This window comes from Leucoraja erinacea, chromosome 24 (assembly GCF_028641065.1).
Source record: "Leucoraja erinacea ecotype New England chromosome 24, Leri_hhj_1, whole genome shotgun sequence".
Lineage (NCBI taxonomy): Eukaryota > Metazoa > Chordata > Chondrichthyes > Rajiformes > Rajidae > Leucoraja > Leucoraja erinaceus.
In genome coordinates, this window is record NC_073400.1 from 28,491,538 (window position 1) to 28,514,343 (window position 22,806).

Genomic DNA, 22,806 nt, shown 5'->3' on the forward strand with positions numbered 1-22,806 from the left:
CTCTTAAAAATAGCAGAGTCAGGGGATATGGGGAGAAGGCAGGAACGGGGTATTGATTGGGGATGATCAGCCATGATCACATTGAATGGCGGTGCTGGCTTGAGGGGCCGAATGGCCTGTTCCTGCACCTATTGTCTATTGTCTAAAACAGCAAATTTGAATCAATCTGGAATCATGAACTAAGAACTGGAATCTTTTTTTTTTTTTTTTTTTGCAAAGTTTACTATTTCCATCACTTGCGTTCTGATTCATTGTGAACCTGATGTCGTCTGACCCAAATGACCTTCACTCATTGTATCATGCTGCAGCTTTATTCTGGTCACGATTGCTATAATATTATATTCATGTACAAGCTACTATTTACACTTGGTATTTCAATGCATGTCACAGGCTAAGACTGAATGAGTCGTGCAATGCTGGAACTACTGTCTTTTGGAATGAGACTTCAAACTGAGGCGTCTTCTGATGACTTGGGTGAACATGAAAGATCTTATGGCACAATTCCTTTAGAGTTTAGAGAAACAGAGTGGAAACAGGCCCTTGGTCCCACTGATTCCGTGCCGACCAGCGATCCCCGCACATTAACACTATCCTACACATACTGGGGCCAACACTAGCACTGCCCATTGCACGCACAAGAGTGTGGGAGGAAACTGGAACACCCGGAGGAAACCTAGAGAACCTACACACGGAGAACGTGCAAACTCCTTACGGTCAGCGTCCGTAAGGCAGGATCGAACCTGGGTCTCTGGCGCTGTGAGGCAGCAACTCTACCGCTGCACTATTGCACTGCCTATTTCTTTTAAATGGATGAACTTACATAGAAACTTACATAGAAACATAGAACCATAGAAAATAGGTGCAGGAGGAGGCCATTCGGCCCTTCGAGCCAGCCATTCATTGTGATCATGGCTGATCGTCCCCAATCAATAACCTAAGTTTACTTCCTGCAATCTTTCCAAAAAGTCCCATCAAATCTTATTCCTTCATAATCCCGCTGTTGGAAGCAATTTCTCAATGGCTGGCCCGTGACCAAGGAGAAGGTCCCGGAGCAGAGGATTCTTGTTGTCAACTTGTATCTTACAGAGAGAGGGATGGTGTATCAGCTGTTGCACAGAGTTCTCATTGATTCTCAGCCTGCAAAAACACAAACATGCTGAAATACATCCAGCAACAACTAACCTTTGCTCGTGAGGCGCACACACACACACACAGATCTCGTTCCAGGAGAGGAGGTCTGGCAGTTGCAACAATAGACATTTATTTGTCTTGAGCCTTGCATCTTCCCACAGTTACGTTAAACTTGAATGTACTCTACCATACAGGAGATCTCCCTCTCAGCTATGGCTCTTTAGTTTCATTTAGTTCAGAGATACAGTGCAGAAACGGGCCCACAAGAGTCCACGCTGACCAGCGATTCCCCATACACTATCACTATTGTTCCCGATGTTGGGGGAGTCCAGAACCAGGGCCAGCGTTTAGAAATAAGGGGCAAGTCATTTAGAATGGAGTTGAGGAAACAACATTTCTCACAGAGAGTTGTGAGTCTGTGGAATTCTCTGCCTCGGAGGGAGGTGGAGGCCGGTTCTCTGGATACTTTCAAGGGAGACCGAGGTAGGGCTCCTGCAGATAACGGAGTCGGGGGATATGGGGAGGAGGCAGGAACGGGGTACTGATTGCGGATGATCAGCCATGATCACATTGAATGGCGGTGCTGGCTCGAAGGGCCGAATGGCCTACTCCTGTACCTATTGTCTATTGCCCATTGAAATCAACAGATCTGTGGATGCAGATGGACAGACGACATTTCGTACCAGGACGCTCCTGCATTCTGATGGTTGGTTTGGATTTTTGACCACTGCTGTGGAGGGTGCTATTTTTCAGTGACCCCGTGTCCTTTCATCCACAGATCGATTACCCGACCTCGGCGTTTGACGTCAAGTTCGTGACACCACCTCCGGCCGAATTCAGCCCCAAATACGAGTTCAGCAGCCTGGATAATACATCGAGGAAGCACCTGATGAAAGTGATGCAGAAGAAGTCGCTCTTCTGGTAAACGTTTATGATGATTACATGTTGACATTCCGTGAGGAAATGCTGTCGGAAGTTGACTCTACCGGAGCACAACTCGGGACTCAGAAATATATGAAAGGTGGAGTTTCTAGTGTTTGATGCATCCGCTTAAATATTTACAGAAAATTGCAGGAACAATACAATTGTGTGACCTATTTTAAGAATTATTTATTCTGATTAAAATTAGATTCTTGTCTTGAACGTTCTCCAAAGCTTATGATAAATAGATCAAAGTCATTTTTTGTTTTAGTCCCTCGAGGTTATAACGGGAAATGCAGGAAGCAGTAACAATGTTGTGCTACATTCAGTGGAAAAGCAGCAAGGGAGGAACAGTGGTGCAGCAGTAGAGTTCCTGTGGGGCCTGTCCCACTTATGCGACTTTTTCGGCGACTGCCGGCACCCGTCATAGGTCGCTGCAGGTCGCCGAAAATTTTCACCATTGTTGCAAATCCAGCGGCGACCAGAACAAGGTATGACTCTTTGGGCGACTACTCACGACCATACGGGCTTCACCCCGCGACATGTCGCCAGGGTGTCGCCTGTATGAAACATAGAACAATAGGTGCACGAGGAGGCCATTCGGCCCTTCGAGCCAGCCAGTGGTACGGTCGTGAGCAGTCTCCTCAGTCGCCCAAAGAGTCGTAGCGGCTTTCTGGTCGCCGCTGGATTTTCAACACGTTGAACATTTTCGGCGACCTATGATGGGTGCCGGCAGTCGCCGAAAAAGTCGCGTAAGTGGGATAGGCCCTTGTCTCACCGCGCCAGAGTCCCGGGTTCGATCCTGACTACGGGTGCTGCCTGTACGGAGTTTGTATGTTCTCACCCTGACCTGGTGGGTTTTCTCCGGGATCTCCAGATTCCTCCCACGCTCCAAAGACGTACAGCTTTGTAGGTTAATTGGGCTTGGTATAATTGTACATCGCCCCATGTGTGTGTGTATAGGATAGTTAGTGTACAAGGATCGCTGGACGGCACGGAATCAGTAGGCCGAAGCTTCGGTTTCCAGGCTGTATCTCTAAACTAAACTAAAGAGTTTACACAATGTGTTGATGCGAAAGCTTTTGTTGCGTGCTAACCAGTCAGCGGAAACACAATACATAATTACAATCGAGCCATCCCCCATGTACAGATACAGGATAACGTGAATAGAAACATAGAAAATAGGTGCAGGCCATTCGGCCCTTCGAGCCTGCACCGCCATTCAATATGATCATGGCTGATCATCCAACTCAGTATCCCGTACCTCCTTCTGTCCATACCCCTGATCCCTTTAGCCACAAGGGCCAGGTGTGCAACAATGAGTGCATGATTAACTCCAGTAAAGTCCAAACAAAAATAGCCCGAGGGTCTCCAATGAGGTATATGGGAGCTCAGGGCCACTCTCGATTTGGTGATCGGATGGTGCATTTTCCTGATAACAGCCGGGAAGAAACTCCCTGAATCTGGAGCTGTGTGTTTTCACACTTCTGTACCACTCGCACTATGGGAGAGGGGGGGGGGGGGGGGGGGGGGGGGGGTGGGGGGTGAGAGAGCGGTGCGACACGTCCTTTTCTGTGCAATTTAGTTTTTGGCAAGTTGTTTGTCACATGCGTTAACCATCAGGTAGTCAATAGACAATAGGTGCAGGAGTAGGGCATTCGGCCCTTCGAGCCAGCACCGCCATTCAATGTGATCATGGCTGAAAATCCACAATCAGTACCCCGTTCCTGCCTTCTCCCCATATCCCCTGACTCCCCTATCTTTAATAATAACAATAATAATAATAATAAATACTTTATTAATCCCCTCAGGGAAATTCAGACAATTTGTCTTTAAGAGCCCTATCTATCTCCCTCTTGAAAGTATCCAGGGAACCGGCCTCCACCGCCATCTGAGGCAGAGAATTCCACAGACTCACCACTCTCTGTGTGGAAAAAGTGTTTCCTCGTCTCCGTTGTAAATGACTTACCCCTTATTCTTAAACTGTGGCCCCTGGTTCTGGACTCCCCCCCACATGTTTCCTGCCCCTAGCGTGTCCAAACCCTTTATAATCTTATATGTTTCATTAAAATTCCCTCTCATCCTTCTAAACTCCAGAGTATGCAAGCCCAGCCGCCGCTCCATTCTCTCAGCATATGACAGTCCCGCCATCCCGGGAATTAACCTTGTAATCCTACGCTGCACTCCCTCGATAGCAAGAATGTCCTTCCTCAAATTAGGGGACCAAAACTGCACAAAGTAAACCTTGGGCCGATTACACACGTCATTTTAACAGAGATCAAATGGCTAAAGAGACTGACTGAAAGAGTGACTGGGATCAGGTGTATGTGCAGTGGCCCCGTGGGCTGTAATTGGATCGTGCTCTAATGTGGTCAAGGAAGCAGTGATCTAATAACTGCTGGCAGATAGGGGAGAGAATAACAATGAAGGACAAGACATCTGAGCAATTGAGCAACTGCCCAGCTCACCGCTCGCCAGCTGTGTTCCTCCCCACCTACTCTTGCATGTATATTAAACGCCACGGTTGTAAAATGAAATTGATTGAACGGCATATTCTCCGTCCACATCCTCGGGATGTCCTGAAGCAACACGCAACCAGTGAGGCGCAGTCTCGGTTGTAAGCCAGAAATAATGGGGAGAGACATGGCCATTCACCAGAGACGGAAAGGAATCAAGTGTCGATATACGCAGGGGTGGCACAGATGGTAGAGCTGCTGCCTCTCAGCCCCAGAGAACCAACCGGGTTCAACCCTGACCTCGGGTGCTGCCTTTGTCATAAGTATCTTGTTCTCAGAGCAGAATTAGGCCATTCGGCCCATCAAGTCTACTCTGCCATACAATCATGGCTGATCGATCTCTCCCTCCCAACCCCATTCTCCTGCCTTCTCCGCCCCTAACCCCTTACTGATCAAGAATCCATCAATCTCCTCTTTAAAAATATCCATTGATGACCTCCACAGCCTTCTGTGGCAATGAATTCCACAGAATCACCACTCTCTGACGAAATAAATTCCTCCTCATCTCCTTTGTAAAGGTACATCCTTGCACTGCAGAGGATGGCGTACCTATGGCATGAGAAGTCGGAGCTCTTAATGAATCCAGCCTTGTGCATACAAATCACAAGGGAACGAGAGATGCTGAGCAGGGTTGGGATTGTGGAGGAAGGAAGTACAGATGCTGGTTCACACTGAAGGTAGACACAAAATGCTGGAGTAACTCAGCGAGACAGGCAGCATCTCTGGAGAGTAGGAATGGGTGACATTTCGACATTCGAAACGTCACCCATTCCTTCTCTCCAGAGACGCTGCCTGTCCCGCAGACTTCTTCCAGTATTTTGAGTCTTCTCTTTGGGATTGTGGAACTGGATTCCCAAAGAAAAGGTAGAGGCGGCAAAAAGCATAGATATCTTCAGGAATGGAATCAGGAAGATGAAGACTGGAGAGGCTGGAGCAAAGGGGAAGCACAATTATGATGCCTGTGTTGACATAATCTTGCACAAACCACACCACTTACACTTAAAATGTCAGTGCACCAGTGATTGTTGTCGATGTATACAGGGGAGTTAAGTGTATGTTGTTCTAGCTCAGTGTTGACACTGTCCTCCAGGGTAGAAGATAACTTTGTGGAAGACACCACCCTCTAGTGGGGACGATGATCATGACCGATTTGTGCGGGAAGGAACTGCAGTTGCTGGTTTACACTGAAGACCGACACAGCAGCGCTGGAGTAACTCAGCGGGACGGGCAGCATCTCCGGAGAGAAGGAATGGGCGAGGGTTCATCACCCGAAACGTCACCCATTCCTTCTCACCAGAGATCGCGGTGGCGCAGCGGTAGAGTTGCTGCCTTACAGCGAATGCAGCGCCGGAGACCCGGGTTCGATCCCGTCTACGGGTTCTGTCTGCGCTAATGGCCCTGTCCCACGGTACCACGTTCATTCCAAAAGCTCTCCTGAGTTAACAAACAAAAAATCAAACTCGTGGTAAGCACGGAGAATGAACGTGGCGGGTACGTCGGAGCTCGGGGACGTCTCTTAGCGGCTCGTAACGCTAACGGCAGGTAAGCTCGGGAAGACTCGTGAAGATTTTTTCAACATGTTGAAAAATGTCCACGAGAGCCTTGAGTACCGACGAGCGGCCATTACTACCGTAAATCTCCGAGTTCGAATCACGGCAAACTCGGGAGAGCTCTTGGAATGAACTCGTACCGTGGGACAGGTTTATACGTTTGTGCGTTCACCCCGTGACCTGCGTGGGCTTTCCCCGGGATCTTCGGTTTCCTCCCACACTCGAAAGGCGTACAGGTTTGTAGGTTAATTGGCTTGGTAAATGTAAAATTTGTCTCTAGTGGGTAAATGTGCGTGGATCGCTGGTCGCCGCGGACCCGGCGGGCCGAAGGAACTGTTTCCGCGCTTCATCTCTGAACTAAAAGATGCTGCCTGTCCCGCTGAGTTACTCCAGCATTTTTGTATCGATTGACTGTGCCTGATTTAATGGGACCTGATTTTTTTGGGATTTTTAAAAAAATACAAATAATTCTAATCGGCAAAAAAGCATAAGAACACCAGGACACGTTAGAGGGCAAAATACTATTGATCAGATTAGTAGATTATGGTGTTTATTTTGGCATTATTTTTTGATTATTCGGTTACTTGAGACCTTGTATTTTTTTTTCGTTGCTATCTTCTAAGTTCTTTATTTCTGGGATGATTTCAACTTTTATTTCCACAGTACAAAATTTAAAAAAAATCTAATAATTGCTTAATATTATTTAATAATTGTTTACTAATCGTTCTTTTATAATTATTTGCATTTTGTGGACAAGAATAGTCTTGAAAAACCTACATCTTGTTGCCCTTTAGTCAGCAAGTTTTAAAACTCACTCATGCAACTGGAGTCACACACAGGTCAGTGAGCTGGAGTGTCAAGTTCTCTTTAAAGGATGAATGGGCTTTAATGGCAGCGTAGATTCTTTCATGGTCCCAACATTTTGCACGGGTTCATGTTGGTGTGATCCATGCCTGAGTGCTTCTCGCAATGAGCCTGTCCTTGACTCTCAGCAAACCCATCTCGGGTGTCATGCCTGTTCTCTGGTTGCCCTGAGGCTATCTACATCCAGATGGCCTTCCGCAAATCTGTGTGGGAAGGAACTGCAGATGCTGGTTTAAACCGAAGATGGACACAAAACGCTGGAGTAGCTCAGTGGGACGGGCAGCATTTTGTGTCTATCTGCAATAACTCTTGTTGTGTCCTCAATGTCTGCTGCTGATTACTGATCCCTGTGTTTCTCTTCACCCACTCTTCCGTTCTCTCTCTTCCCCTTCTCTCCCCCTCTCTCTCCCCGTCTCTCTCCTCTCCCCTTCTCTCCCCCCTCTCTCTCCCCCCTTCTCTCCCCCTCCCCCCTCTCCCCCCCTTCTCCCCCCCCTCTCTCTCTCCCCCTTCTCCCCCCTTCTCTCCTTCTCCCCCCCTCTCTCTCCCCCCCCTTCTCTCCCCCTTCTCTCCCCCCTTCTCCCCCCCTTCTCTCCCCCCTTCTCTCTCCCCCCCTTCTCCCCCCCTTCCCCCCTTCTCTCCCCCCTTCTCTCTCCCCCCTTCTCTCCCCCCCTCTCTCCCCCCCTCTCTCTCCCCCCTCTCTCTCCCCCCCTCTCTCTCCCCCTTCTCCCCCCTTCTCTCTCCCTTCCTCTCTCCCCTCTTTCTCCCCGCCCTCCCTCCCCTTCCCTCTTTCCCCCCCCTTTTCTCCCCCCCCCTCCCCCCCTCTCTCTCTCCCTTCTCCCCCCCCCCCCCCCCCCCCCCCCCCCCCAGGCTGACTGAATCAGACAAGAAGTTGTTGTGGGAGAAGAGATACTACTGCCATTCGGAATGCAGCTGCCTGCCGATGGTGCTCGCCAGCGCCCCCAGCTGGGAGTGGACGTCCCTGCCCGACATCTACACCTTGGTCAAACAATGGAACTGCCTTGGTCACCTTGACGCATTAGGGTTGCTCCATGCTGTGTAAGTACTCGAGCTGTAGGGGGCAGCACGCTGGCGCAGCGGTAGAGCTGCTGCCTCACAGCGCCAGAGACCCCGGTTCGATCCCGACCACGGGCGCTGTCTGTACGGAGTTTGCACGTTCTACCCCTGCGTGAGCTGTGTGGGTTTTCTCCGGGTGCTCCGGTTTTCTCCCACACTCCAAAGACAACAGGTTTGTAGGTTGATTGGCTTCTGCAAAGTGTAAACAGTCCCCAGTGCGTGTAGGATAGTGCCAGTGAAGGGGGTGATCGCTGGTTGGCGCGGACTCGCTGGGCCGAAGGGTGAATCTCTAAAGTCCATAACTACTGTGTGAAATAAGTGCTTCATGATTCAGCCCCTCGATAACTTTTATATCATTCAAAAATCTATCTCTCCCTCCCAACCCCATTCTCCTGCCTTCTCCACATACTGACACGTACTAATCAAGCATCTTAAGGGCGACTCTGTGTTAAATCAGTGCGATACAGTGTTGACTCCTTGACTGTTTTACCCAGGTTTCCTGATCAGGAGCTTCGTCGCACAGCAGTACAGTGGATGGACGCCATGTCCACGTCTGAACTCGTGGATTGTCTTCCTCAGTTAGTACAAGTGAGTACCTGGAACTTTAGCCTGGAAATCTGTCTAAAACTTATTTGTCAAATTCAGTTGATCTATTCCGGCATTGCAATTGTGAAGGAAGTCAAGACAACTCACATTTATTTATAGATATAGATAGATATAGGTATGCCATTTATTGTCACTATACATGTACAATGAAATTAAAAGCTGCTCGTACTCAGTGCTAACATATAATTTAGTACAAAAAACAAGAAACAGAAAACAAAAACAGAAGGGAGAAGGGGGGGGGGGGATAGGTGCACAATTCTGCGGCGCTATATACATATATACAGATGGAAGTCCGGGTGTTGGGCTGTGAAGTCAGTGCATGTGTGAGTCTAATAGCACTATATAGCACATTTTAAATAAACAACTCTCGTTGGCCAAAGTGCTTTACATTTGTTATAAGAATAGTATAAACAAACAAACTACATACATATATACATATAGCCCTCGCTCAGTGGACGTCAGGAAAGGCTTGGGAGTATAGATAAGATTTTAGTCTTGACTTAAAGGAGTCGATGGAGGGGGCAGTTCTGATGGGAAGGGGGATGCTGCTGTTCCACAGTCTAGGAGCTGCAACCACAAAGGCACGGTCGCCCCTAAGCTTATGCCTAGACCGCGGGATATTCAGCTCCCGGAAGGAAGGAACTGCAGATGCTGGTTTGAACCAAAGATAGAGATACGGGGAGAAGGCAGGCACGGGTTATTGATAGGGGACATGATCAGCCGTGATCACAATGAATGGCGTTGCTGGCTCGAAGGGCCGAATGGCCTCGTCCCGCACCTATTTTCTATGTTTCTATGATCTCCAGGCCATGATTGTAATGCAGGCACCGAACAAGTCCTTCTGAAGAGGTTCTGAGGTCTGTGCTTTTGCATCCTATAGGCCCTGAAGTTTGAGTGTTACCTGGACAGCCACCTGGTGCGATTCCTGCTGCGGAGAGCCATCTGTGACGTGAAGATCGCTCATTGCCTCTACTGGTGCGTAAGTTGAATGTCTCATGCGAGCCGCAGCATCTTGGTCGGAATTGATACAAGCACAGAGACATCTACTTTTTAGTTTGGGCAAGAACTGCAGATGCTGGTTTAAATCAAAGGCAGACACAAAATGCTGGAGTAACTCAGCGGGACAGGCAGCATCTCTGGAGAGAAGGAATGGGTGACGTTTCGGGTGACCCGAAACGTCACCCATTCCTTCTCTCCAGAGATGCTGCCTGACCCGCTGAGTTACTCCAGCATTTTGTGCCTACCTTTAGTTTAGTTTAGAGGTACAGCGCGGAAACAGGCCCTTCGGCCCACCGATTCCACGCCGACCAGCGATCCCCCGCACATCAACACCATCCTGCACACACTAGGGGCGAATTACATTTAATCCAAGCCAATTAACCAACAAACCTGTCCGTCTTTGGAGTGTGGGAGGAAACCGAAGATTCCACAACCAGGGGCCACAGTTTAAGAATAAGGAGTAAGCCATTTAGAATGGAGACGAGGAAACACTTTTTCTCGCAGAGAGTGGTGAGTCTGTGGAATTCGCTGCCTCAGAGGGCGGTGGAGGCGGGTTCTCTGGATGCTTTCAAGAGAGAGTTAGATAGGGCTCTTAAAAATAGCGGAGTCAGGCGATATGGGGAGAAGGCAGGAACAGGGTACTGATTGGGGATGATCAGCCATGATCACATTGAATGGCGGTGCTGGCTCGAAGGGCCAAATGGCCTCCTCCTGCACCTATTGTTTGTTGTCTATCTTGGAGAAAACGCACGCAGGTCACAGAGAGAGCGTACAAACTCTGTGCAGGCAAGCACCGGTAGTCAGGATCGAACCCGGATCTCTGGCGCTGTAAGGCAGTAGCTCTACCGCTGCACCACCGTGCAGTTTGGTTGCGACAGGACTGAGACTTTAGCGATACCTTGTTTCCACGCTGTATCTTTCTAAACTCTAAACAAATGACGGTGTGCCTATGGCAGAGGAAGAGATTGAGACGGGTCCTGCCACATACAAGTGACATTTGGACAGGTACATAGATAGGCAAGATTTCGAGGGGTATGATTGAAATGGGGGTAAATGGGGCCAGGGTAGATGGAATCTGATCGGTATGGATGGGTTGAGTTGCAGGACTTGTTTCCGTGGTACATTGATTTTGATCAGAACTCTCTCTCAGACTGAACTTCTCATTTCCATCCATTCTGCTTTAACCAACATCTGTGCCCCAGCTGCCAATGGCTGAAGTTGCCGGTGGGCCAGTGCTTTGCCAAACTGGTAGTACCTCATAAATTCCCGAAATGGTTGGGAATCTTGAGAGCCGGCAGGATATTTGAGTAATGAATTGGCAGCATCAAGACCACATCCAGGCCGCGTTAGATGCTCCCAAGGATTTTGTGTGCGATTCCTTTCCCACCAACACAGATTTTTCAGGGTTTTTTTTTTAGAATTACACCACAGAAACAGGCCCATCAGCCCACCGTGTCCGTGCCGACCATTGATCCCCCTGCACTCACTTAACACTATCAATAGACAATAGGTGCAGGAGTAGGCCATTCGGCCCTTCGAGCCATCACTGCCATTCAAACCCACGCAGGTCAAACTCTGTCCAGACAGCGCCTGTAGTGGGGATCGAACCCGGGTCTCCGGCGCTGCATTCGCTGTAATGTAGCAACTCTACCCATGACCGCCCCACACTCCAAAGACGTGGAGGTTTGTAGGTTCATTGGCTTGGGTTTGTACACTTGGTATAAGTGTAATTTGCCGCCAGTGTGTGTAGGATAGTGTTCATGTGCGGGGGTCGGCACGGACTCAGTGGGCTGAAGGGCCTGTTTCCACGCTGTATCTCCAAACTAAAAGAATGAAATTTCGAACGATTTGAACGATTTTTAATAAACGTTTAAGAAGAATGGTATAACCGGTTTTGCTGGTGTGTCAGAATTTAATCAGCTCGGGCTATTTTTAATGCAACCTTCCTGTTTGAGCTTGCACAAATTACAGTGGAAAATAGTTCTGCACTCCAAAGACGTACAGGTTTGTAGGTCAATTGGCTTTGGTAAAATTGTTAATTGTCCTGAGGGTGTAGGATAGTGTTAGTGGCCGAAGGGCCTGTATCTGTGCTGTATCTCTAAACTAAAAGCTGCTGTTTGATGTTTTTTCTCCTGCATGTTGACTTTAATGACAAGGGACTTCAGGTATAAATGGTGTTTACCAAGTTTCCACAAGAATCATTTTATTCTTGCCTTCATGCAGTAGCATCTCATGAAATTTTAAACTGACACCTCATCTGCCATCATGGACGTGTGTGAAAATGTCCACGGCAGTCTTTCAAAGTTGACGAGAGAGATTTCTCATCGCATCCTGGCTCCTATATAACCCCAAGACATAACCACTCACACAAATTGTTTTTGAAGCCAAACTATTGCAAAAGCTGGTATTTTATCAAATGTCTTGACAAGACTCAGCAAGTCAGATGGTGACTATGGAGGGATAACTGAGGTTAAAGTTTCAGATAATCTTGTTTCTGGTTTTGGAGATACAATGTGGAAACAGGCCCTTCGGCCCACCGAGTCCGTGCTGACCAATGATCAACCGTACACTAGTTGTTTAAGAAGAAACTGCAGATGCTGGAAAAATGGAAAGTAGACAAAAAATGCTGGAGAAACTCAGCGGGTGAGGTAGCATCTATGGAGCGAAGGAATAGGTGACGTTTCAGGTCGAGGCCCATCTTCAGACTGATGTGGGGTGGGGGGGGGTGGGAAGAAGAAAGGAAGATGCGGAGATTGTGGGAGAGCTGGGAAGGGAAGGAGAAGGAGGGAGAAAGCAAGGACAACCTGAAATTGGAGGTCAAGGTTGGGGTGTAAACTACCCAGGCAAAATATGAGGTGCTCCTCCTCCAATTTGCGGTGGGACTCACTCTGGCCATGGATGAGGCCCAGGACAGAAAGGTCGGATTCAGAATGTGAGGGGGAGTTGAAGTGCTGAGCCACCGGGAGATACGGAGTCAAGGGGATATGGGGAGAAGGCAGGAACGGGGAACTGATTGTGGATGATCAGCCATGATCACAGTGAACGGCGGTGCTGGCCGAATGGCCGACTCCTGCACCTTTTATCTATTGTCTATAAGAGCGGGAAGCAGCTCTGATACAGTCATCAGTCCTGCATCTGTCTCCTCCCTAGAAAAGCTGGTTTTTGCTAACCGAAACATGACTAAGAATCCCAGCCCTTGGAGCTGATGTATTAAATGGACTGGCAGACAATTCCACCCTGCCCCTGATTGCCTCTGGCGATATCAACATGAATCCACCCACAGAATAAACAAAGTCATCGTGTGGAGGAAGGAACTGCAGATGCTGGTTTACACCGAAGATAGACAGAAAATGCTGGAGTATCTCAGCGGGTCTGGCAGCATCTCTGGAGAAAAGGAAAAGGGGGGATGTTTTGGGTCGGAGCCCTTCTTGAGACTTGCTTTGGTGTGGAGTCCAAGTGTTCCAAATGATTGCCAGTCCAAGGATTGTTGTCGGGGATGTCAAAGTCCCACGGCAACACACTTCAGTTGTAAAGTCAAACTGGCCTTGTCTTCAGATGGAAATATCTATTCCAAGTCAACCTTATCAATCTTTACTTTTTAGACTTGAGAGAGACAGCTTGTATTCACTGGAGTTTAGAAGGATGAGGGGGCTCTTATAGAAACGTATAAAATTACAAAAGGACTGGACAAGCTAGATGCAGGAAAAATGTTCCCAATGTTGGGCGAGTCCAGAACCAGGGGCCACAGTCTTAGAATAAAGGGGAGGTCATTTAAGACTGAGGTGAGAAAAAAAAAATTTTCACCCAGAGAGTTATGGAATTTGTGGAATTCCCTGCCACAGAGGGCAGTGGAGGCCAAGTCACTGGACGGATTTAAGAGAGAGTGAGAGCTTTAGGGGCTAGTGGAGTCAAAGGATACGGGGAGAAGGCAGGCACGGGTTATTGATAGGGGACGATCAGCCATGATCACAATGAATGGCGGTGCTGACTCGAAGGGCCGAATGGCCTCCTCCTGCACCTATTTTGTACAGCGTGGAAACGCACTCTTTGGCCCACCAAGACCAGTGCTCACTGCGGATACCAGCTCTATCCTACACACTAGGGGCGATTTACACAAGCCAATTAACTTAGACCTGTATGTCTTTGGAGTGTGGGAGGAAATCAGAGCACCTGGAGAAAACCAATGTGGTCACAGGGCGAACGTACAAACTCCGTACAGACAGCACGCCGTAGTCAGGATTGAACCCTGGACTCTGACGCTGTGAGGCAGCAACTCTATCGCTGCGGCATGTTGCCGCTCACAACCTTAACGACATCGGGAATAGCATAACAAATACTGAAATGATGCACACTAGACTGCAAATGAATTGGGCAACCAACAATCAGATGTTTAAGCAGGAACTGCAGATGCTGGAAAATCGAAGTTAGACAGAAATGCTGGAGGAACTCAGCGGGTGCAACAGCATCTATGGAGCGAAGGAAATAGGCAACGTTTCAGGCTGAAACCCTTGGGTTTCGGCCCAAAACGTTGCCTATTTCCTTCACTCCATAGATGCTGCTGCACCAGCTGAGTTTCTCCAGCATTTTTGTCAACCGACAATCTCTTTTAGGAAACGCCGCCACTACGGGAGTCAAGATCGTCCCGTCAACGGAGGGCTCGAGGCCCTCGAGAGCTAAGGGAAGAGATTGAACTTTTCTTTTCGCCCTCCATCACAGTGAGGAATGTGGAGGAGTCACTGCGGTGGATGTTTAATGTTAAAATGTATTCCGTGTGCCCTGTTGCTTTTTATTGGCATGGCTGTACGGCAAATAAAATTCCTCGTATGTTGCAAAACATACTTGGCCAATAAAGTATTATTGTGATTGTGATTCATTGCGATCTTGTTTTTCTCATTTTAATTGTGCTCTGCTGTTTGTGATTTTTTTTTTTTTTTCTTCTTCCTTGCCAGGTTGCTGAAGAACGCGTTAAACGACTCCCACTTCAGTGCCCGATACCAGCATCTGCTCGGGGCCTTGCTGTGCTGTGTGGGGAAGGGCATGCGGGAGGAGTTTGACAAGCAGACCAAATTAGTTCAACTCCTCACCAAAATAGCGCAGAAGGTCCGAGACACCGCCCTGTCCGCTCGCCAGGTCAGCATACAAAGGGTTAATGTTGCCTTCAGTTGCCTTCATCTGCCAACATAATCTGGATCACAACAGCTCTTCCAGTTCTTCTGCTGGCATGATGCTACACAGGTCAAATCTGATCCAACGCTTCAAATACATCGGCCTCTGCCCTTAACCTTTGACGCTCTTTTCATTTTATTGTATGACATGTTTTTATGTGAAGCACTTTTGAGTCCGCCTCGTGTATGACATGTTTTTATGTGAAGCACTTTTGAGTCCGCCTCGTGTATGAAATGTGCTATATAAATAAAGTTGCCTTGACTTGCCTCATCCTAATCAAAAACCTATCACCTCCGCTTTAAAAACACCCAATTTCTTGGCCTCCCCAACCATCTTTGACATTGAATTCCACAGATTTGCCACCCTCTGGTTAAAGACATTCATAGGTACATAGACAATAGGTGCAGGAGTAGGCCATTCGAGCCAGCACCGACTGCCATTCGATGTGATCATTGCTGATCATCCACAATCAGTACCCCGTTCCTGCCTTCTCCCCATGCCCCTTGATTCCTCTCGCCTTAAGAGCTCTATCTAACTCGTTTGAATGCATCCAGTGAATCGGCCTCCAGTGCCTTCTGAGGCAGAGAATTCCCAACTCTCTGGGTGAAAAAGTTGTTCCTAATCTGAGTTCTAAATGGCCTCCCCCTTATTCGTAAACTGTGGCCTCTGGCTCTGGACAACCCCAAAACCAGGAACATGTTTCCTGCATCTAGCGTGTCCAATCCCTTTATAATTTTGTATGTTTCTATAAGATATCCTCTCGTCCTTCTAAATTTCAGTGAATACAAGCCCAGTCGCTCCATTCTTTCATCATATGACAGTCCCGCCATCCCAGGAATTAACCTGGTCGACCTACGATGCACTCGCTCCTCATCAACATTCTAAAGATACATCCTTTGAGGCATTCCCACTTTGCTCGGCTTTCCTCGTCTTGCTTGCTTGCTCCTGGTCTTGTTTGTAGTTGCCCATCCTTTTGGGAACGCTTGAATGTTTACCCATTGACTCGGTCAAACGCAGGGGCAGGTTGCTCCCACTGAGTGCCTTGTGAACAGTATTTAAGTATTGCGTGCAGGAAGGAACTGCAGGTGCTGGTTTAAACCAAATGATAAATGTTAAAATGTTAAATGGTCAGCTCGACATAGATGACCAAACCTACATCCAACCCAAACCTATTAGGAGCAGACGAGGGCATTCAATCCAATTTAAGATTTCAGCTACCAAGACAGATGTGTACAGTAATTCATTCTCCCCCCCCGCACAATTAAAGCATGGAATAGTCTTCACCCTACCATAGTTACCATCAAGACGCAACTAAATTTAAGTTAGCTCTTTTTTCCCCAAGAACCCTGTATTGCTTAAGTCAACCCCCTCCAGTTCAAATTCCATTTGGAATATGTTTGGAGGACCAAGAAACCAAGAACCAAGATAGACACCAAAAGCTGGAGTTACATCTGCGGGTAAGACGGCAACTCTGGAGAAAAAGAATAGGTGACGTTTCGGGTCGGGTCCATTCTTCAGACTGTGGAGAGTCAGGAGGAAGGGAAACGAGAGATATCCAAGGTGATGTAATGAGATATTGGACAAAAAAATGAAAGAGATGCAACACAGTATTGTGCGCTGCCTAAGACTTAATAAAACTGATTCTGAATGCAATTCATTGATCTTTTTAACTCTGTTGCAGACTGTTCTACGTGAAAACATGGATGTAGTGCAACAATTCTTCAGCTTTCAGAATCACTGTCGATTGCCTCTCAACCCCAGTCTCGTAGCCAAAGGAGTAAATCTAAGGGTAGGTGTTTTTAAAAAATATATATAAACGTATTTAGGCTCTATAAGGTCGTTTCTTTCTTGTGCTTATTTTTGTTTTCCTTAGAACTGTTCCCTTGGCTTCCAATTCATTTTTTCGTTAATTTGAATAGGACACGCCACCCTGACTTATCACGGCCATCTCTGTCTCCTCCCCTCCACTTTATCTCCCCATCCCCTTTGGAAGAGAATGTCCAAACATTGTCTCCACGTCCATTCCAAGCAGAAAGCAAACATGCAACAATTCTGTGTCAAGGACTGGTCTGTCACGCCTGAATACAATGATCCATTAATAGATCACAAGTTACCGAATAGTGAACGTCCTGGATGGAGTGGATGTGGAGAGGATGTTTCCACTTGTGGGAGAGTCCAGGACCAGAGGGCACAGCCTCAGAATTAAAGGACGCCCCTTTGGGAAGTAGATGAGCAGGAATTTATTTAGTCAGAGGGTGGTGAATCCGTGGAATTTTTACCACAGAAAGCTGTGGAGGCCAAGTCGATGGATAATTTTATGGCAGAGATAGATAGATTCTTGATTAGTATGGGTGTCAGTGATGATGGGGTTAAGAAGGAGAGTTAGATCGGCCATGATTGAATGGTGGAGTAAACTAGATGGGCCGAATGGCCTAATTCTGCTCCTCTCGCTTCTGAGTAACTCAGTAAAACAACGGGCAGCATCTTTGGAAGACTTGGATGGGTGACGTTTCAGTTTTGGAACCATTCTTCAGTCTGAGTACAACTCTGTCCAGTTTGAACTTTGTCCAACTTTTGCAACTCGACATCCAGGATGCTGAGAATAATCGCAGCTCCTTCTATCTGCTGTAACCCAACATCAGCAAGTTATATACAGATGTTTTGGGTTAGTTTGGAGATACAGGCCCTTCAGCCCATCGAGTTGCCGGCGACCAGTGATCCCCACGTATTAACACTCTGCTACACACACTAGGGATAATTTACAATGTTACCAACCTGTACGTCTTTGGAGCGTGGGAGGAAACCGGAGAAAGCCCACGCAGGTGACGGGGAGAACGTACAAACTCCGTACAGACAGCACCCGCAGTCAGGGTCGAACCTGACGCTGTAAGGCAGCACCTCTACCTCAGCGCCACCGTGCTGCTAATAAACCATATAACAAATAGTTATTATTTTTGTATCTGCAGGCTTGTTCGTTCTTCAATTCCAATGCTGTGCCTCTGAAGATTGCTTTCATCAATGTAGACCCTTTGGGGGATAACCTTAATGTCATTTTTAAGGTACGTTTATCTATTTTGGGACTCGCAGTGAAACGCAGCTTCTGTGCCAAGTTACTTGGGACGTGGCCAAAGAGTACATTTCTTGCAAAAGCACTGATTGAGTTTAGTTTAGTTTAGAGATTCAGCGCGGAAACAGGCCCTTCGGCCCACCAAATCTGCTCCCACCAGCGACCCCCCGCACATTAACACTATCCCTACACACAAAGGACAATTTACATTCATGCCAAGCCAATTAACCTACAAACCTGTACGTCTTTGTAGTGTGGGAGGAAACCAAAGACCAGGCAGCCACGGGGAGAGCGTGCAAACTCCGTACAGACAGCACCCGTAGTTGGGATTGAACCAGGTCGCTGGTGCTGTAAGTGTTGTAAGGCAGTAACACTACCGCTGTGCCACCGTGCTGCCCCAATTTCATAGGTACTAATTGACTTTGAACAAAGTACTCGGTGCGGAATGGTACTGTGTAAGTTGGGCTCGTGATTCCTCCTCGTGGAGATTTGCCAGGCTTGACTAGAGTGGAGAAAAGTGAAAGGATGATTTGTAAAGCCAGTCGGCTCAGATTACGCTGACGGCCATAGAAAGATCTGGAAACGCTTCTTCCCTCCAGACGTTTAAATGAGCGCAGTGCTTGGAGCAACACAAACGAAAAGAGGAAAAATCACATGCCTTGCCTATTGGAGATGGAACGGGGAACAAAATGGGGTAGACAAAAATGCTGAAGAAACTCAGCGGGTGCAGCAGCATCTATGGAGCGAAGGAAATAGGCAACGTTTCGGGCTGAAACCCTTCTTCAGACTTGGGTTTAGACTTGGAAAATGGGTTAATTTGGCGTTTAGGAAGGAATGTAGGTAAGAAGGATTTATACCCTGGTTTATACTGAAGATAGACACGAAATGCTGGAGTAACTCAGCGGGTCAGGCAGCATCTCTGGCGAAAAGGAACCCTTTGTCAGACTGAATGATATAGAAGGCCAGAACAAAACAGGGCTGGCAACAGATGACCTCAGGGAGGATGGAGTCCACTATGGTCCATTGTTGGCTGGGGTTGATGTGCTAACAACAACGATACAAGGATGCAAACTAGTAGGGTGTCTGGGGGTGTGGTGGGGGGGATGGGGGGGAGGGGGGGGGGGGGGAGAGAGGGGGACAAAGGAAAGCAGGAGTTACTTCAAATTAGAAAATCAACGTTTATACAGCTGGGTTGAAAGCTGCCCAAGCGAAATATTTGGTGGTATTTTGTCCAATTTGCCTTGGGCCTCACTCTGTCACTATGACTTGTAATCAACACTCGGATGCAGTGAATGTAGCGGAGGCTCACCTTCTCTCATGTGTACATCATCCAGAATCACTGGCTTTGGGGAAAGAAGAGAAAATTGAGAAAGTCAAAGACATTTAACTTCTGATTAGTTCTGCAACTTTTCATAACTCTAGTCTCCCTCCCCTGTCTCAATCTGAAGAAAGGTCTTGACCGCAGACGTCACAATTACTAATCTCCAGAGATGCTGCCTGACACAGAGTTGAGTTTCGTTTAGAGCTACAGCACAGAAACAGGCCCTTTGGCCCGTCGTGTCCGCCCCGACCTGCGATCCCCGTACACTAGCACACGGGGGACATTTTGCGATCTTTACCGAAGCCGATAAACCTGCAAACCTGTACGCACGTCTTTGAAGCGTGGGAGGAAACAGGAGCACCTGGCGATTACCTACGCGGTCACAGGGAGAACGTACAAACTCCGTACAGACGGCACCCGTAGTCGGGATCAAACCCGGGTCTCTGGTGCCGTGAGGCGGCGACTCTCGCGCTGTGTCACCGTGTCTCCCCGGTTACTCCACCATTTTGTGTCTCTCTCTCGCGTTTAACCGTTCATTGTGTATGATTCTTGCCCAGATCGGTGATGACTTGCGCCAGGACATGTTGACACTTCAGATGATCCACATCATGAACAAGATCTGGATTCAGGAAGGCTTGGACATGCGCATGATCTTCTTCAAGTGCACGTCGACAGGATGGGGACGAGGTAAATCTCAAATTCCTCCTCGGTAACTCTTCGGTATCAACGAAGGCCCTTGAAGCACATTGCACCATCCAACCTCGGCACCAAATCATTACAGCATTTAAAAAAAAAATTAAATTCCTGGCCTAAAGTTATGCTCAACCACAATAGATCTTAGCTAGAATTTAGAAGATTGAGGGGAAATCTTATAGAAACTTGTAAAGTCTGATCAAAGATAGTCCAAGGGTCTCCAATGAGGTAGATAGTAGCTCAGGACTGCTCTCTAGTTGTTGGTAGGATGGTTCAGTTGAATGAATGAATGAATAAATACATTTATTATAGACTGCATAGACTCGGCTTGTACTCGCTAGAAATTAGAAGATTGAGGGGGGATCTTATAGAAACTTACAAAATTCTTAAGGGGTTGGACAGGCTAGAGGCAGGAAGATTGTTCCCGATGTTGGGGAAGTCCAGAACAAGGGGTCACAGTTCAAGGATAAGGGGGGAAGTTTTTTAGGACCGGGATGAGAAAAAAAAAATTCACACAGAGAGTGGTGAATTTGTGGAATTCTCTGCCACAGAGGGTAGTTGAGGCCAGTTCATTGGCTATATTTAAGAGGGAGTTGGATGTGGCCCTTGTGGCTAAAGGGATCAGGGGGTATGGAGAGAAGGCAGGTACGGGATACTGAGTTGGATGATCAGCCATGATCATATTGAATGGCGGTGCAGGCTCGAAGGGCCGAATGGCCTGCTCCTGCACCTATTTTCTATGTCTATGTTTCTTTTTCATGTCCATCTCGTTACAAATGTTGACCTCGCTGTCATCGCCCGTCCTGACAAGGACGCGAGCTTCCGGCGACAATCGGTGGGAGCCATCACTTGTCGCTCGGGATACTTCCAGTTCCCAGCCCCGTGACGTGGACCATTAAAAAACATTGATTATCTGATTATTAATTCCATACTGTTTTGGGAAACGTTTTGGGAAATTAGAGCAGTAATTGTAATTGAGAAGTATTCTATTCCAATTAAAACGTCGTCTTCTGAAGGACACTGTTAAAATGAATATTTTTATTCTTTTAATTGGCCTTTCCCAGTTGGCTTCCTGCTAAAACCAGCTAATTAAAGCAATGCAGGAATTAAATGAATAGGAAGGAACTGCAGATGCTGGTTTACACCGAAGGTAGACACAAAATGCTGGTCTGAAGAAGGGTTTCGGCCCGAAACGTTGCCTATTTCCTTCGCTCCATACATGCTGCCTCACCCGCTGAGTTTCTCCAGCATTTTTATCTACCTTTGATTTTTCAGCATCTGCAGTTCCTTCTTGAACATGCTGGTGTATCTTAGCGGGTCAGGCAGCATCTCTGGAGGGAAGGAATGGGTGATGTTTCGGTTCGAGATCTTTCATCGGACCCATTAAATGTGGTAAATGCCCATGCGCTTCAGTGGTTCCAAGTTCCTCGGTATCAATGAAGTCAAATTTGACATCGTCCACCTAAAAGTAAATAGGTAAGAAAGTTTATTGGCCAAGTATTCACATACAAGGAATTTGCTGTGGTGCTCCGCCCACAAGTAACAACATAAAAGGCAAGTGTGAAACAATCCAGGAAGATGATGCAAGATCCCAAATTCATCAGTTAATCGTGGCAGTAACCCTGACGTGCCGCATACGTTGTTCCACGCCTGCTTAGTTGCGATTGTTTGTGTTTCTCAGGGATGGTGGAGTTGATACCACACGCTGAGACCTTGCGGAAGATCCAGGTGGAGCACGGGGTGACGGGATCTTTCAAGGACCACCCACTGGCAGAGTGGTTACAGAAACACAACCCAAACGAAGAAGAGTATGAAAAGGTGAACAGAATCTGTCGGGGGGGTTACGGGGAGAAGGCAGGAGAATGGGGCTGAGATAGATCAGCCATGATTGAATGGAGACAAATTTGATGGAGAAACTCAGCAGGTGAGGCAGCATCTACGGAGAGAAGGAATAGGTGACATTTTGGGTCGAGACCCTTCTTCAGACTGATGTCGGGGGGGGGTCGGGTAAAAGAAAGGAAGAGGCGGAGACTAGGCTTGTGGGAGAGCTGCGAAGGGGGAGGGGAAGGAGGGAGAAAGCAAGGACAATCCGAATGGTGGAGTAGACTTGATGGGCCGAATGGCCTTGTGAATTTATGAGGAGTTGTCAGTTTCTCTTGCTATGTTTTGGTCTTGCCCGTCCCTTCCATTTGATTTTCACATGACGGTTCTGTGCAAATCCCACATCTAGATAGATGTGGCACTTAAATTATATATACCGTCTACCTAACAAACAGTGCAACACTATCATCTTCCCCGCACTGCCCTCAGTGTGCTGGCTACATGAAATATTCTTCTTCTTAGGCCCCCTTCGGTCATGGCTGACCATGGGTGTCCCCAGGGTGCTATTCCCTATATGGAGGACGCCTGTGCGTGACTTTGTTTAACGTGGGGAGACTGGTGCACAGACAGCCACCCCACGGTCCTTGACAGATCTGGGTAAGGATCCAGTGGCATGGAGTCCAAGACGACTGGAGACTCTTTTCTGCTGCAGCCTTCATCCATCCGCCTTCCCAGCCGTTGTGACGCTCCACTAAGGTCAGCCATCGTCCTCCGCCTGTTCCACCGTTGAGGTCTTGGCTGCATTGCTCTTTGTCAGAGACCTCCCCCTCGACCTTACCGCCATGGGTGACCCTACCAGGAGCATAGCTCCAGATGGCATCGCTCTCAGGATCTCTGGTCCACACAAGCTTCTCCACCACGACAAGGTGACAATCCACGGAGAAACATGAAGTTGGATAGCTGGATGCTACAATTAAAAGCTAGTTGGAGATGGTGTTAGATTTCTACTCATCAGCACAAACTTGTCATCTCCAAGTACAAATATCAGACCCTCAATGTATGTCACATCTCCAAAGT

The 22,806-nt window shown here is 47.8% G+C and overlaps 1 protein-coding gene across 1 annotated transcript in view; it reads left to right on the forward strand.

The window, feature by feature from the left end:
• The window catches only part of pik3c2b (phosphatidylinositol-4-phosphate 3-kinase, catalytic subunit type 2 beta), a 118,825-nt gene that overhangs the window by 70,284 nt on the left and 25,735 nt on the right, over nucleotides 1–22,806 (forward strand). Inside the window, exons 14-22 of the mRNA XM_055654903.1 lie at nucleotides 1,910–2,052; nucleotides 7,850–8,038; nucleotides 8,551–8,644; nucleotides 9,543–9,637; nucleotides 14,611–14,791; nucleotides 16,509–16,616; nucleotides 17,794–17,886; nucleotides 19,773–19,902; nucleotides 21,590–21,726. Coding sequence (XP_055510878.1) covers nucleotides 1,910–2,052; nucleotides 7,850–8,038; nucleotides 8,551–8,644; nucleotides 9,543–9,637; nucleotides 14,611–14,791; nucleotides 16,509–16,616; nucleotides 17,794–17,886; nucleotides 19,773–19,902; nucleotides 21,590–21,726 — 1,170 coding nt within the window. The remainder of the gene's footprint in view (nucleotides 1–1,909; nucleotides 2,053–7,849; nucleotides 8,039–8,550; nucleotides 8,645–9,542; nucleotides 9,638–14,610; nucleotides 14,792–16,508; nucleotides 16,617–17,793; nucleotides 17,887–19,772; nucleotides 19,903–21,589; nucleotides 21,727–22,806) is intronic.